Below are 14,121 nucleotides of genomic sequence, written 5' to 3' on the forward strand. Positions count from 1 at the left end.
TGCTTGTAGACAGCAGGCTTAGCAATAGTGCCCAAAGTCATGCAGTAGCTGCAAAGGCAAACAAGATCTTATCTTGCATCAAACGGGCAATGGATGGAAGGGAAGTAAACATTATTATGCCCATTTTCAAAGCATTAGTAAGACCACAACTTGAATATGGAGTACAATTTTGGGCACTAATTCTAAGAAAATACTTTATGGAACTAGAGAGAGTGCAGAGAAGAGCCACAAAATTAATAAAGGGGATGGACAATCTAACTTATGAGGAGAGGCTAGCTAAATTAGATTTATTTACATTAGAAAAGAGGCGTCTAAGAGGAGATATGATAACTATATACAAATATATTCGGGGACAATACAAGGAGCTTTCAAAAGAACTATTCATCCCACGGGCAGTACAAAGGACTCGTGGCCATCCCTTAAGGTTGGAGGAAAGGAGATTTCACCAGCAACAAAGGAAAGGGTTCTTTACAGTAAGGGCAGTTAAAATGTGGAATTCATTACCCATGGAGACTGTGATGGCAGATACAATAGATTTGTTCAAAAAAAGGTTGGACGTCTTTTTAGATGGGAAAGGTATACAGGGATATACCAAATAAGTATACATGGGAAGGATGTTGATCCAGGGATTAATCCAATTGCCAATTCTTGGAGTCAGGAAGGAATTTATTTTTCCCCTTATGAGATATCATTGGATGATATGACACAGGGTTTTTTGTTTGCCTTCCTCTGGATCAATAAGTAAGTATAGATATTGGATAAAGTATTTGTTGTCTAAATTTAGCATAGGTTGAACTTGATGGACCTACGTCTTTTTTCAACCTCATCTACTATGTAACTATGTATGTTATATTCACTTAGCACTCTCATGATTCTGGATTCACACTTTTTTTAAACTACTGTATATAAATGTTAATAAATGTGTTTTTTTTAACTGGTTGTCTGTAGTCGTGCCAAGACATATTCAGGATTGATTATAATCTTTAATTTTGATAAAGCTCGTTGGAGCGAAACATGTCAGTGTGACTTACTGCTGGTGATTAAATCGTTTTTTATTTCAACCTCTTTTGCTGGCTCATTCTTTGCTGTGCGGTGCCTTCTGGTGGTCTGCCAACATTTTTCTACTGTTTACATTATTTGGGCTACGCACGCTGATCCGATGCCCTGCAAGTTTACAACTCTATGGATTTAAGAAGGATATCCTAATAAGAAGATATTACAATGTGAGTAAAACTCATTAATTTTGGACATTCTTGTTTACCTTGGAGGTTTCTCTAGGTGCTGGGACACATAGGACTCATTGGATCTCTAGATAGGAGAGTCTACTCCAATGCTACCCTCCTACAAGATACTGTATATACAGTTAATGTTATCTCATATATACTTGCTAACAGGGTCAGGTGATTTCAAGATTATTATATCTGCTATTGAAGGATTTCTGTCATCTATATACAGTTTTCCTTTATCTTATAGTGTATCCTATTCCCTCTCAGTTCTCCCTACCCAGGGAAATTCTATTCTGACAGACTGACACACACACACACACACACACACTCACTGAATGACACTCACAGAAGGAATTCAGTTACTATAAATATAGAAGTGCAAATAGCGAAAACACTAGTCCTAAGTCAAACTTCTTTGCATTTTGGCACTGAAATAGAGTTTTGATTATTAATTAAAAACATCACCATTACAAATACAATTTCTGTGACAAAACAGTGACAAAAGACAAAGAAGTTTCACTTAAAATGCGCGTGATTAGCACACACACAACTTTTTTTTATGTACAGAATTGGGACCACTGGGTCCTCAGGAGCTGAAGCTCATAATTTTATGCTCCAGATACTTACAGGTGTAGTTATCGGTGTCTGTGCTCCCTCCAGGGAATTCAAAAGAGCCGACAAATCACACGGATTCCGTGGCCCAATAAGAAGCCGCAATGTCATCAATTGTAGCTTCCTACTTGATGGCCATTTAAATCCCTATAAAAAATAGGAGTAATCCCGGCAACTTCACAAGTAAGTATCCCAGGAACCAGGGGGGCACTGGAGATGAAAATAGCACGGTTCAGCTGCAGAGGACCCCCACAGTTCCCATGTGTAGAAAAATGGTTAGTTAGGCCCGATTGCTGCTTTACTTTGTGCAATACAGTAGTAAACTAAAAGATAAGAATTAGGAAAGCCATGAGATCAGTAACCCTAATGTAATAATAAACGCTACTCTGCCATGGCATCCAGGAAACATTATACATAAAATGATATACCGTATTTACTCAATTCTAAGACGCACATTTTTTTTACATTTTACCATTTCTGAAATCGTGATGGGTCTTACAATCTATGTAATTGAAAAATGGGTATGGTTCCTGTTCCAGTATGGCCACTAATGCAAGTCAATGGAGGATCACATGATATCCTACATTGCGGAATTACATTCCTTCAACGCGATGCTGCCAAACCGAGCACAAAGCCCATAGTGCTGAGCAGGAGGTTGCTGTTGCCCTATGACAGGCTGAATGTGCCTTCATTTAAGTGGTCATTGCCTGCGCATGTGAATGGAAGGAATCCCTAATTGTCACTTAAAATGTCAATCAAAAAGACTTCTCTATGATGCAGCATTGAAAGTAAAAACATTTTTTCTATACATTTAATGTAGTGTTTCGTGCGTCTTACAATTGATGGAGTCTTAGAATCGAGGAAATACAGTAATTCAAAGTTCTGGATAAATGTAGATTAATTGAAGGTTGTAAAAACTTTTAGGGGACCAAAGGCTCATAGGTTTCTTATTTAACCCATGAGCTCAACTCATTTGAAGAAAACAAATGGATGATGTGAAAATTCTTTACACTATAATTTAATCTCTGAACATTCCTACTGTTGGTCCTCTAGATCAGGGGTGAGAATTTTTTACACCGAGCCCCCCTTTTTATCCGTAATATTAGTCGGGCCGCCCCTGCCGGATGTAATCCAAACCACATGACATTTTTTTGATTAATGGGTATAACATTTATAAAACATGACAAATGTTATAGGTTTGTTTTGAAATAAATCCGCATAGTAGAATAAGATACTGTAATACTGACTGCCATTTTTTTCTGTCTCCCCCTCCTCCTCATCCCCCATCAGCTCTCAACCCTTCCTCCAGCTCTCTGCCCCCCTCACTCCTCCCCCTCCTCCAGCGTGCCCTAGCGGTCCGACCCAGAAGTCTTTCATACTTCCGGTGTCTATGCTGCTCCAACGGGCACTTCCCCGGGTGTCCTGCTCTGCCTCCGTGCAACACCTAACTCGTCTGCCGGCTGCTCCTCTGCTTCCCTCTGGCGGTCTGCCGCCACATACCATCATCTCCCCCCGCCTGCCTCTATCACCACCGTTTCACTCTGCACCCCACCTACAAAATCTTGTGCACCCCCCCCAGGGGGGCACACCCCTGCTCTAGACAGTATCACCACCTACAAAAAATAAATCTATATGTAAAGCGAGAAATGTTTGATACTTCTAAAGCTAAATTTGACAATAATAAATCCTTATTATTTATACAACTAAAAAATACTTTGACAATATTGGACTATTTGTATTATATATGTTTACAATAGAATATTTTCACACTTTTAATATCTTCATGGTACAGTATCTGTGAGTCAAAGCAATTTTCCAGCAAAGAAATGGGTTAAAATGAATGCGTGGTTATGTCTTACTTACAGAGGAATGTCTCATTTGAGTGAAGAGATTTAGAACCATTCCAGTATTTGTCCACCAGATCCAAAAGATACTCCATAGCTGTTGCTTTAAATTGGTTATGGTTCACAGATTCAGAAACCATGTGTTCAGGTGCACAGAGTACCTATAGAAAAATAAAATAAATGATACTGTAATTTCTCATTCCCTTTTCATTTTATGCTTCAACATGCTTCTCCTTTCAATATTTATGAAGGAAAAAAAATGTCTACCACTTCCTTTCATGTGTAATCATTGTTCTTCTGTATGATAATTACATTTGTGTTATGTAATTTAAATGGAAATTTTTTAAAATGAAGTGCATAAGTGGGGAGTACTTTATTTCCTGTTTTTGGAGAATTACACCTACATATAAACCTTAGTGATTGATTGTAAAAATAATTTGTTAGAAACTGGAAATTTTTCAGATTCCACTGATTCATGTCTCATAGTTTACAGTCATTCAGCTAACAACCTACCTTCTGCTGATTAATGCTGACCATTTGTCTGTTAATTAGCATGCTTTGTTAACTAGTCGACTATCCAGAGGATTACATTTCTGTTTATAGGAACATCTTTTAAGACATTTGATAATATTCATAAAAAAACATTAACATGAATCTCACAATCTGACTTCTACAAGTATTGGCATGTATAGTATTTTAGAAGTATAATGGTTTAGGATGGATAACTTGCGTGAAGAAAGGTCTGCTGCAGGCGTTGTATGCTTCCAAATGGGACACCATGCAGTGTTAATCCTCCGGTGTTGCAACCAGAGTGGCCGCATGACCATGGGTGGCAGCGGAACCGGAGTCCATAAGGTTTGCTACATCTGTAATTTGAACATCTTTCTTGCAGCCTTAAACCAAATCTAGACTGACTAACAATCGTCCGCTCCTAGGCACTTGCATATGCCGGCCACCTCCTTTCTTCCGCTCTCCTCCTCCTTCTGATTCGTAGCCTCAAATGATGCGGCGGACGTCACCAAAGTTACTCCATACGGCATCTCGTTGCCATGGTAATGCAACATGACGTCATTTTATGCCGCGAAGTTCTGTTGCCATGACAACAAGACGCTGTGTGAAGCCACGTTGGTGACGTCCGTGGCATCAATTTGACATTGCGAATCGGGAGGAGGATGGCGGCAGCAAGGAGGCGCCCCGGCTTATGCAAGTGACTTCCCATCAAGCCCGAGAGCGCAGCAAATGTATATGGGGGTGACATTTTTGCCACCCCAAAATTTTGCAGGCCCGGGCCAAATGGGAAATCTGCAACTGCTGACTAACGTCTTTAACAAAATCCATATCCCATGAATGACACACAGAAAGACTGCTGTATTGTTGGCTTGGAGATCGGACTTGGGAGAGGAGTTTGATTTGGAGAGGTGGCAGGAGGTCTGGGAATTTGTTGACAAAAGTTCTATGTGCACATTAATGAAATAAAATGCTTCTACGTTAATTTTCTGCTGGTACATGATCCATACTAAATTACATGCCATAAATCCATTATTATCTCAATTATGCTGGCGAAACTTTAGGAATATAGTGTTTCGATAACTATTGAAGAATTGTTTAGTTAGGTATGTAATATATTGCATGCAACTGACCAACATATTTTGAATAAATAGTTTTAGTCTGAACAATGTCAGAAAGTGCATCTACTAATGGATTGCGGAAACGGACTTCTAATTTTCGTTCCTTCATACAATGGGAGTCGTTCATATATTGGGCCAGCTTAAATTTTGGAATATATGTTAAAAAAAAAAAGTTTCACAAATATATTTTTTGCATCATAAATCTTTCAAAAAAAAACAATAAGCTATGACATATTACATTTAATCAGTAATGTTACACTGAAAACAAAAAAAGCACAAACTAAATAAACACTTATTAAAAATGGGATCACATGTGCAAGTATTCGGCTATATATCTTCACTCCTAAATTCTGCTCTCGTATTCGGTCTCCAGAACCATTTGAAAACTGGTGTATGAAAAATATGGCACAAACTAGTACGAGGTTATGATACTGTGTAACTTGCGTAATATAATAAAATGTTGAACAGTAAATTTAAAAAATAAATAATAATATTAGTGATCTTTGTGCTCAAAAAATAAGTGGCACTCACATGAGTTTGTTCTGGTATTTTTCCAACAAAGATCAGTGTGTAAACTGAGCCCGTCATACTGCACCACTCATTGGGATATATATAAAAAAAAATGGCACATACATAGCATTAAATAGTGTACTAAAATGCAAAAACAATTGAACGGAAGAGAAGTGGAAAGAATTCACACTTTCCCACATTGTGTGTCATAAGGACACACTCTCACCCACCCTGGACACGTCTTGAGCTCGGCACAAGGTCAGCGTGCACACTAGCTTTTCCGCTGCTCCTGCGTCAACATCCGTGGAGTCCCAGAGTGATTGCTGTTACTGCAGTGCAGTATCCTCGGGGTCATAGTTACTTAGTAGATAAGGTTGAAAAAAGACGTACGTCCATCAAGTTCAACCTATGCTAAATTTAGACAACAGATACTTTATCCTATATCTATATTTACTTATTGATCCAGAGGAAGGCAAACAAAAAACCCCATTAAGGGGAAAAATAAATTCCTTCCTGACTCCAAGAATTGGCAATTGAATTAATCCCTGGATCAACATACTTCCCATGTATACTTATTTGGTATATCCCTGTATACCTTTCCTTTCTAAAAAGATGTCCAACCTTTTTTTTTAACAAATCTATTGTATCTGCATGGATAATGAACTCCACATTTTAACTGCCCTTACTGTAAAGAACCCATTCCTTTGTTGCTGGTGAAATCTCCTTTCCTCCAACCTTAAGGGATGGCCCGAGTCCCTTGTACTGCCCGTGGGATGTATAGTTCTTTTGAAAGCTCCTTCTATTGTCCCCGAATATATTTGTATATAGTTATCATATCCCCTCTTAGACGCCTATTTTCTAATGTAAATAAATCTAATTTAGCTAGCCTGTCCTCATAAGTTAGATTGTCCATCCCCTTTATTAATTTGGTGGCTCTTCTCTGCACTCTCTCTAGTTCCATAATGTATTTTCTTAGAATTGGTGCCCAAAATTGTACTCCATATTCAAGGTGTGGTCTTACTAATGCTTTGTAAAGGGGCATAATTATGTTTACTTCCCTTCCATCCATTGCCCGTTTGATGCAAGATAAGATCCTGTTTGCCTTTGCAGCTACTGCATGACTTTGGGCACTATTGCTAAGCCTGCTGTCTACAAACACTCCTAAATCCTTCTCCATCAAAGATTCCCCCAATTTATCCCCATTTAATTTGTAAGTCGCCTTTTTATTCTCGCTTCCCAAATGCATAACCTTACATTTATCTGTATTAAACCTCATCTGCCATTTACCTGCCCACGTTTCCAGTCTCTACAAGTCCTTCTGAAGAGAAATTACATCCTGGGTCACTTCCCAACATCTTTCGTCCTATTAGTCGACATCCTCAGGTTGTTACTTTCCCTCCCATTCAATTGTTTTTGCACTTCAGTAAATGATTTTATGCGATGTATATGCCATTTTCTTTTTTTCAATGAGGAGTGATGTAGTATGGAAAGCACCCGAGTTTACAGGCTGATCTCTTCATTCGATAAATGCAAGAAGGCACTCATGTGAGGGTGACTTATTTTTTGAGCACACAAGATCACTGATATTTTTTGTTTTTTTATATGCACTTTTTTATATTTTATTATGTTACACAATTTACATTGGGTGTACAGTATTTCTCAGTATCATCACGCAGTACTAACTTGCACCATACTTTTCCATTTATCAGTAATGTTGTTTTGGCCCAAGCCCACTGTAGGCAAGTGAGTAGGATCAGGTAGCTAAACTCATCTCTTTTAAATGCACACAGAGTCCTATTTTCTGTCAGGTTTTGTTTGGGGGTGGGGCGGGGGGGTATACAGAGGGTACTAGCCCTAGCAGGTTACACTATGCTATGCTAAGACTATGGGATAGCTAGATTTGTAGCAACAACGTTGGCAGGGTTAGCATTGGCATCTTAAGAGTGCTGCATCTTAAAGTGATCATTTTTAAGTGAAAATACTGTATATAGTTAGACTATAGTATATATACTTATTGTTCTTCATGCAAGATGTATAACCTCAGCTGATGTGACATGGATCTAATTGTCTTTTCATAGGTTTTTAATGCACTGATTGATCTGCAACCCACTGTCTTAAAAGAAATACCCTCCCTGCCTTAATTTTTGATCTTGGTATGTTTGAATATCAAAAGGTGTGTGTGTGTTTTTTTTTTTTTTTAACGGTGTGCTGCTAATTGTCTAACAGGCAGATTTATTGGGGGGAGGGTCATGTGAGTGCTTAGATGTATAAATGTAACACCAGTCTAAGGGAAAGCATTGGCATCTTAAGAGTGCTGCATCTTCAAGTGATCATTTTTAAGTGAGAATATATAGTTATTCTATAGTTTAACTAGAGGTGACTGGGGAATGCATCTTTCTGCAAACTCTTCCACACAAGACAACAAACGGTGAGCTTATATGACCACAGTATGATCCCAAGCTTGTAAGCCTGCACATTTTAACCCCCCACCCCAAAACAATATATTTCACTGTACCTCCCAACACTGACTACACACAATCTACCCCCCACACCCACTCAGCCCACTGAAACCCTGAATAGACCCTAGCATTGCAATGCAGCAAAACATTTGACACGGAAAAGGCACACCCCTGTACTTTAGTCTGCACACACCCACTTAGCCCACAACAGCTCCATGCATAATGAACCTGGTATATACCTCAACTTTTTTCTTTCTCGTGGCCTCATTGAAATGTTACTCTCTATCAACTACAAACTCCTCCCTCCTGGCCCACACCCAACATCACCATAAACCCTGGACTACTCAAAAGCCTTGCACTATCTACTGAATGTTGGTGGAGAACCTAAAAACCAGCACACCAACCACCGCTCACTCTAATGGCAAACACCACAAATTTACAACTTGCAAACAACTACTCATACTATTATTTTCTTTAGCAGGTGATATTGAACCTAACCCAGGCCCTCCCATTTCAACTCTGTCCCATACCCCTGAGAATTCCACCTTAAATTTTCAAAAAGGGCTATCGGTCGCCCATATAAATATCCGGAGTCTGCTGCCCAAACTGGACGAACAAAGAGCATGGTGCCTTATGCATAAACCCAAAGCCATCGTTCTCACAGAAACATGGCTAACCCCTAAAACTCCCGATGCAAATATTGCCATTCAGGGATACTCCATTTCTAGGAAAGATAGGTCAAAGAGAGGAGGAGGAGTGTTATTTTATATTGCAGACACCTTACAATTTACACTGTTAAATTGCCCCCCAAGCCCACCCTCTTTTGAAATCCTAGTTGGCAGAAAATGCCTCCCCTTTTCTAAACCCATCTTGCTTGCTGGCATCTACCGCCCCCCTAAAATCCCTGACTGATATCACCCAGCTTCTTGGCTCCATTTCCTCTCTGAATGAGAAGAGTGAGCTGCTAGTTTTTGGGGATTTCAACTTCAATTGGTTCGACCCTAATAACCACAAAATCCAGATACAAATCAAGTCACTTACCCTATCGCAACTAATTTCCCAACCCACACGGACAAACCTGAAATCGCATAACCATTCCTTGCTAGACTGGATTCTCTCCTCAAATCCCAGCAGAATCCAATCCTCTGGCATCCTTCCTGACATTTTCAGTGACCATGCAATAGTGTACTGTGTAAGGAAAATTAAACCACCCCAATCAAGCCTTAAAGTTCTCCTCACTAGAACATTTAGAAACTTTAACCCACTACAGTTTCTGGCTGATCTTACCAACTGCCCTTGGCACAGAATCGACTTAATTCCCGACCCTGATTCTGCGCTCGACTATTTCCAATCTGAGTTCCTAAAATTCTGTGATATCCATGCTCCACTATGCAGAATAAGGGTACGGGGGGGCCCACCTTCCATGGGTTACAACTGACCTTATTGCACTATACCAATTTAGGGATGCCTTGTGGAAAAGCTACAAAGTAACTGGCACTACCATGGATCTCAATCACTACAGATGCCTGCGGAACATGTGCACAAGGCAAACAAGGCACGCAAAAGCACAATATTACTCTGACAATCTCCACCAAAATACATCAAACCCAGCTAACTTCTGGAAGGTTATCAACAATATATTCCAGCCTCCTAACCATCAACAACCAAGTAATATCACTAAGGGGGATATTACTCTGACAAACCCCACTGACATTGCAAATGCATTCAATGATTACTTTGTGGGGTGTGCCACTAACTTATTAGTAAAACGCTGCCCAAACCACAAACCTGAATCTCATCCTGGGAGTGCCCACATAGCCCCACCCCCTCCAAACACTGCCCACAATTTTCAATTTGGCCCAGTATCTGAAGAGGAGATTACACAAGCGCTCCTCAAACTAAAACTAAGCAGCCAATATGGATCTGACTTACTAAAATCGAGGTTCCTACGACTTGGTGCCCCAGCCATTGCCAAACCAATTGCTTCCATAGTTAAATCTATCCTGTCTGCAGGCCATTTACCTAAGATCTGGAAAACTGCCACAGTTGTCCCAAGCTTCAAAAGTGGGGACAAAAACACTGTCTCAAACTACAGGCCAATCTCTCTTCTCCCAATACTATCCAAAGTCATGGAAAAATGTGTCCACTCCCAACTAAGCAATTACTATACCAAGACAAATTTCCCTAGCCAATTCCAATCTGGCTTTCGTCCCAAACACTCCACCGTAACTACCCTGCTAAAAGTTTGCAATGAAATCCAGTGTGGAATGGAACGGGAACAACTCACTGGTGCAATATTCCTAGATTTTGCAAAGGCTTTTGATACTGTTGATCATGTTATCCTGCTTAACAAACTCCAGAGCTCTGGAATAGGGGAGCATGCTTTAAACTGGTTTCAGTCCTACCTATCAGGTAGATCCCAACATGTGTCCATCTCAGGCTCTAACTCCAACCCCCTGGATATCACCTGTGGTGTCCCGCAAGGCTCTGTTCTGGGGCCCCTACTCTTCTCAGTGTTCATCAATGATCTTCCCACAGCTTTGGAAGGAAGCCTCAATACACATGTATGCAGATGACACAATCCTATATGCACACAGCCATAGCCTCTCTGACCTTCAACAAATACTTCAGTCTGACTTTTTGAGACTCGAAAACTGGATTTCCCACAAGAAACTGTTTTTAAACACTGACAAGACTGTAACAATGGTATTTGGGACCAAGACTAAATTTTTAAAGCTTCCAGCGACTGAGCTCCAGATTAGAACCAACACTAACACCACCCTAACCCGTCACTAGTTTTAAATACCTGAGTATATGGTTTGACTCCCACTTAACATTCGGGATGCACATTGATACCCTGACATCCAAAACCTATGCAAAACTAGGTGTACTTTACAGGAACAAATCCTCCCTAAGTCTGCTGGTCAGAAAGCATATCGCACAGCAGATGCTAATGCCAATTATCGACTATGGAGACAGTATATGGCTAAGCACCCCAAACCCACCTTAGCAAACTTGACACCCTCTACAATTCAATATGCCGTTTTGTTCTCCAATGCAACTACTGTACAACACACAGCACTGCGAAATGCTCAAATAACTAGATTGGTCATCACTTGAGTCTAGGCGCAAAGTTCACCTTTCCTGTCTTGCCTTCAAATACTTCTTAGGCCTTGGACACGCTTACCGCTGGCGTGCTGAGGCGCGTTGAGTCTCATGGAAAGCGAGTGCTTTCCCTGGCCTTGCGGTTGCTTACCGCAAGCGCTCTCAGCAGCCGTCAGGGGGGCGGTCCGGGGGAGGGCGCGTCACTGGCCGGGGGGCGGGCCAGTGACGTCACGGAGCTGGTTCGTCCTCATTGGGCGAACCGCTCACGTGACCGGCCTTTCTCGCCGGCAAGCGGGGAAATTTTAAATTCTCCCAAGACCTGCGCTTCCGCAAGCGCGCGGAAGCTCAGGTGAGCCCCTACTAAAGCCGCTCTAATTGCGGCTGTAGGGGCTCAGTGCTGAGCGGGAGCGCGCGTCAGCACGCTTCCGCAAGCACGCAGGCAACATGGACGAGGCCTTAGGCAAGCTACCCATCTATTTGCAACAAGATATCCTCACGGAAAGAACGGAGCACAGCAATTGCAGTAAGAAGGGGGCTAGATACCGCTGTTAAAAATCCTTTATTCCATGGTAGACATCATGGCATGGGATATGTTAAAAGTCTCGAACGCGTTTCGGGCCGTCGCCCTTTGTCAACGAGAATATTGAACAGACTGCGGCTGCCGCAGCTGATATAGGAGTTCCCCTGCCTCCAGCTGATTGATGACGTCACCTGCCATTGGCGCGGGATCGTCAAAGTATGATCTGGTTGGTCCACACCCTGGACCAATGAGCTATTTATGTTGCGAATTCATCGCTGGTGCCGGGGAGGAAAAGGGGAGTGACACCTATATCAGGCGCGTAGCTACTGCATGTTGGAAACTCAACATGCACTAGTAACAGAATACAGGGTTAAAAACAATAGTATAAACATGTATAAAAGCAATCTTATACTCTGAAGTGGAGAAAATAGAGGGCATGGTTATATCCAATGTATGGTTGTGTACATTATTATCCATTATATCTAATATATGGCCATATACAATATTATCCACAGTCCTTAATGTATGTATATACATAGGGCAAAATACATCTCTGCAGGTATAATTATATAATGAAACATAAAGAGCTCATTGGTCCAGGGTGTGGACCAACCAGATCATACTTTGACGATCCCGCGCCAATGGCAGGTGACGTCATCAATCAGCTGGAGGCAGGGGAACTCCTATATCAGCTGCGGCAGCCGCAGTCTGTTCAATATTCTCGTTGACAAAGGGCGACGGCCCGAAACGCGTTCGAGACTTTTAACATATCCCATGCCATGATGTCTACCATGGAATAAAGGATTTTTAACAGCGGTATCTAGCCCCCTTCTTACTGCAATTGCTGTGCTCCGTTCTTTCCGTGAGGATATCTTGTTGCTGCTTTTCCCAACGTGATGCACGCCGTGGGACTCACCACACAGGATCTCTCTCTACTGTGAGTATACCCATCCGTTTATTACGGTTTTGGTATTCATTCATTGTTGTCCTTTCTCCAGGGGGATACTACATATTGTGTTACTGGGAGGTCAGAGATTTTTTACTGACACTCACCAATATAACACAGTTCCCCCACTTCTTAGGAGATACAATCAGAGACACCTTTACACATATGTCTTGCAGAGAGTGGTGTTTCCCTGCTTTCCTCAATTAGAGGCATTATTCTAAATGGACATTTAAGATTTCCTGCAGCTGAGCACGGTACACTGGGAACGCTGTATCCTAGTATCTACAAATACCCATCTATTTGAACAAGCTCCTCACCACTACCACATGCAGCCCTTATCTCAGATCAGACTCCAAAAGACTGTTCATGGTCCCAAGGATCACCAAAGTATCCAGCCGCTCTTCCTCTTACCGTGCACCCCAAAACTGGAACAGCCTACCAGACTCTCACATCCACCACCAGTTTAAATTCTTTCAAAACTAAGGCTGTCTCACGTTTTAATCTGGTCTGTAACTGTTACATAATCCTATAATATATATTTTCTTTAACTGTGCATGCAATGCCTTGTATATAATGTATACCCTGTTCATTTATGTAACTGTATTTGTAACCATGTATTATTTGTCTTACCTCTATGACCAGGTCATACTTGAAAACGAGAGGAAACTCTCAATGTATTACTTCCTGGTAAAACATTTTAATAAAAAAAAAAAAACTAAACTGAGAAGCCATGGCTGCCTCAGAACAGGTAGACTGAAAATGCAGAGGTTCCAGGAAAAATGTTACCTGGCCAACTCTTGCGTAGGTTGCTTAAAATTCAGTTAACAATGATCAGTCTAATGATGCTCACCTCCTTGCATCCTTTATTGGGAACAGATTTTAGGTAGCCTTCCATTTCCCCTATTCTTTCAAGATTTGTTCCATTTTGAACTATTGTTGTTTCTCTCCTGCGATCACCTGTGTAGACAGGATGGTCATTAGTCTTCTGTAAACCTTGATTATGCATCTGAACAGCGCGCTGTCTTTTAACATACAGTAGGTTCATTGTCTACCATGCTGCAAAGAAACTGCAGACGTTGTAGGTTGAATCTTGTAAGTTTCTGTCTTCTGAGAGGAAAGGTTCTGCATAGTAGTTTCATCAGTATCTAAAAGATATATATATATATATATATATATATATATATATATATATGTATAAATAAAAAACATCTGCAGCTCTTCTATAATCAAATGCTGAATTTATGAAATGAAAATTTTACTCATAAACCTTA

The 14,121-nt window shown here is 40.9% G+C and overlaps 1 protein-coding gene across 1 annotated transcript in view; it reads right to left on the minus strand.

The window, feature by feature from the left end:
* The window catches only part of CEP72 (centrosomal protein 72), a 179,069-nt gene that overhangs the window by 34,134 nt on the left and 130,814 nt on the right, over nt 1-14,121 (minus strand). Inside the window, exons 7-8 of the mRNA XM_075588599.1 lie at nt 13,701-13,807; nt 3,702-3,843 (exon numbers count right to left, since the gene is read on the minus strand). Coding sequence (XP_075444714.1) covers nt 3,702-3,843; nt 13,701-13,807 — 249 coding nt within the window. The remainder of the gene's footprint in view (nt 1-3,701; nt 3,844-13,700; nt 13,808-14,121) is intronic.

This window comes from Ascaphus truei, chromosome 2 (assembly GCF_040206685.1).
Source record: "Ascaphus truei isolate aAscTru1 chromosome 2, aAscTru1.hap1, whole genome shotgun sequence".
NCBI lineage: Eukaryota > Metazoa > Chordata > Amphibia > Anura > Ascaphidae > Ascaphus > Ascaphus truei.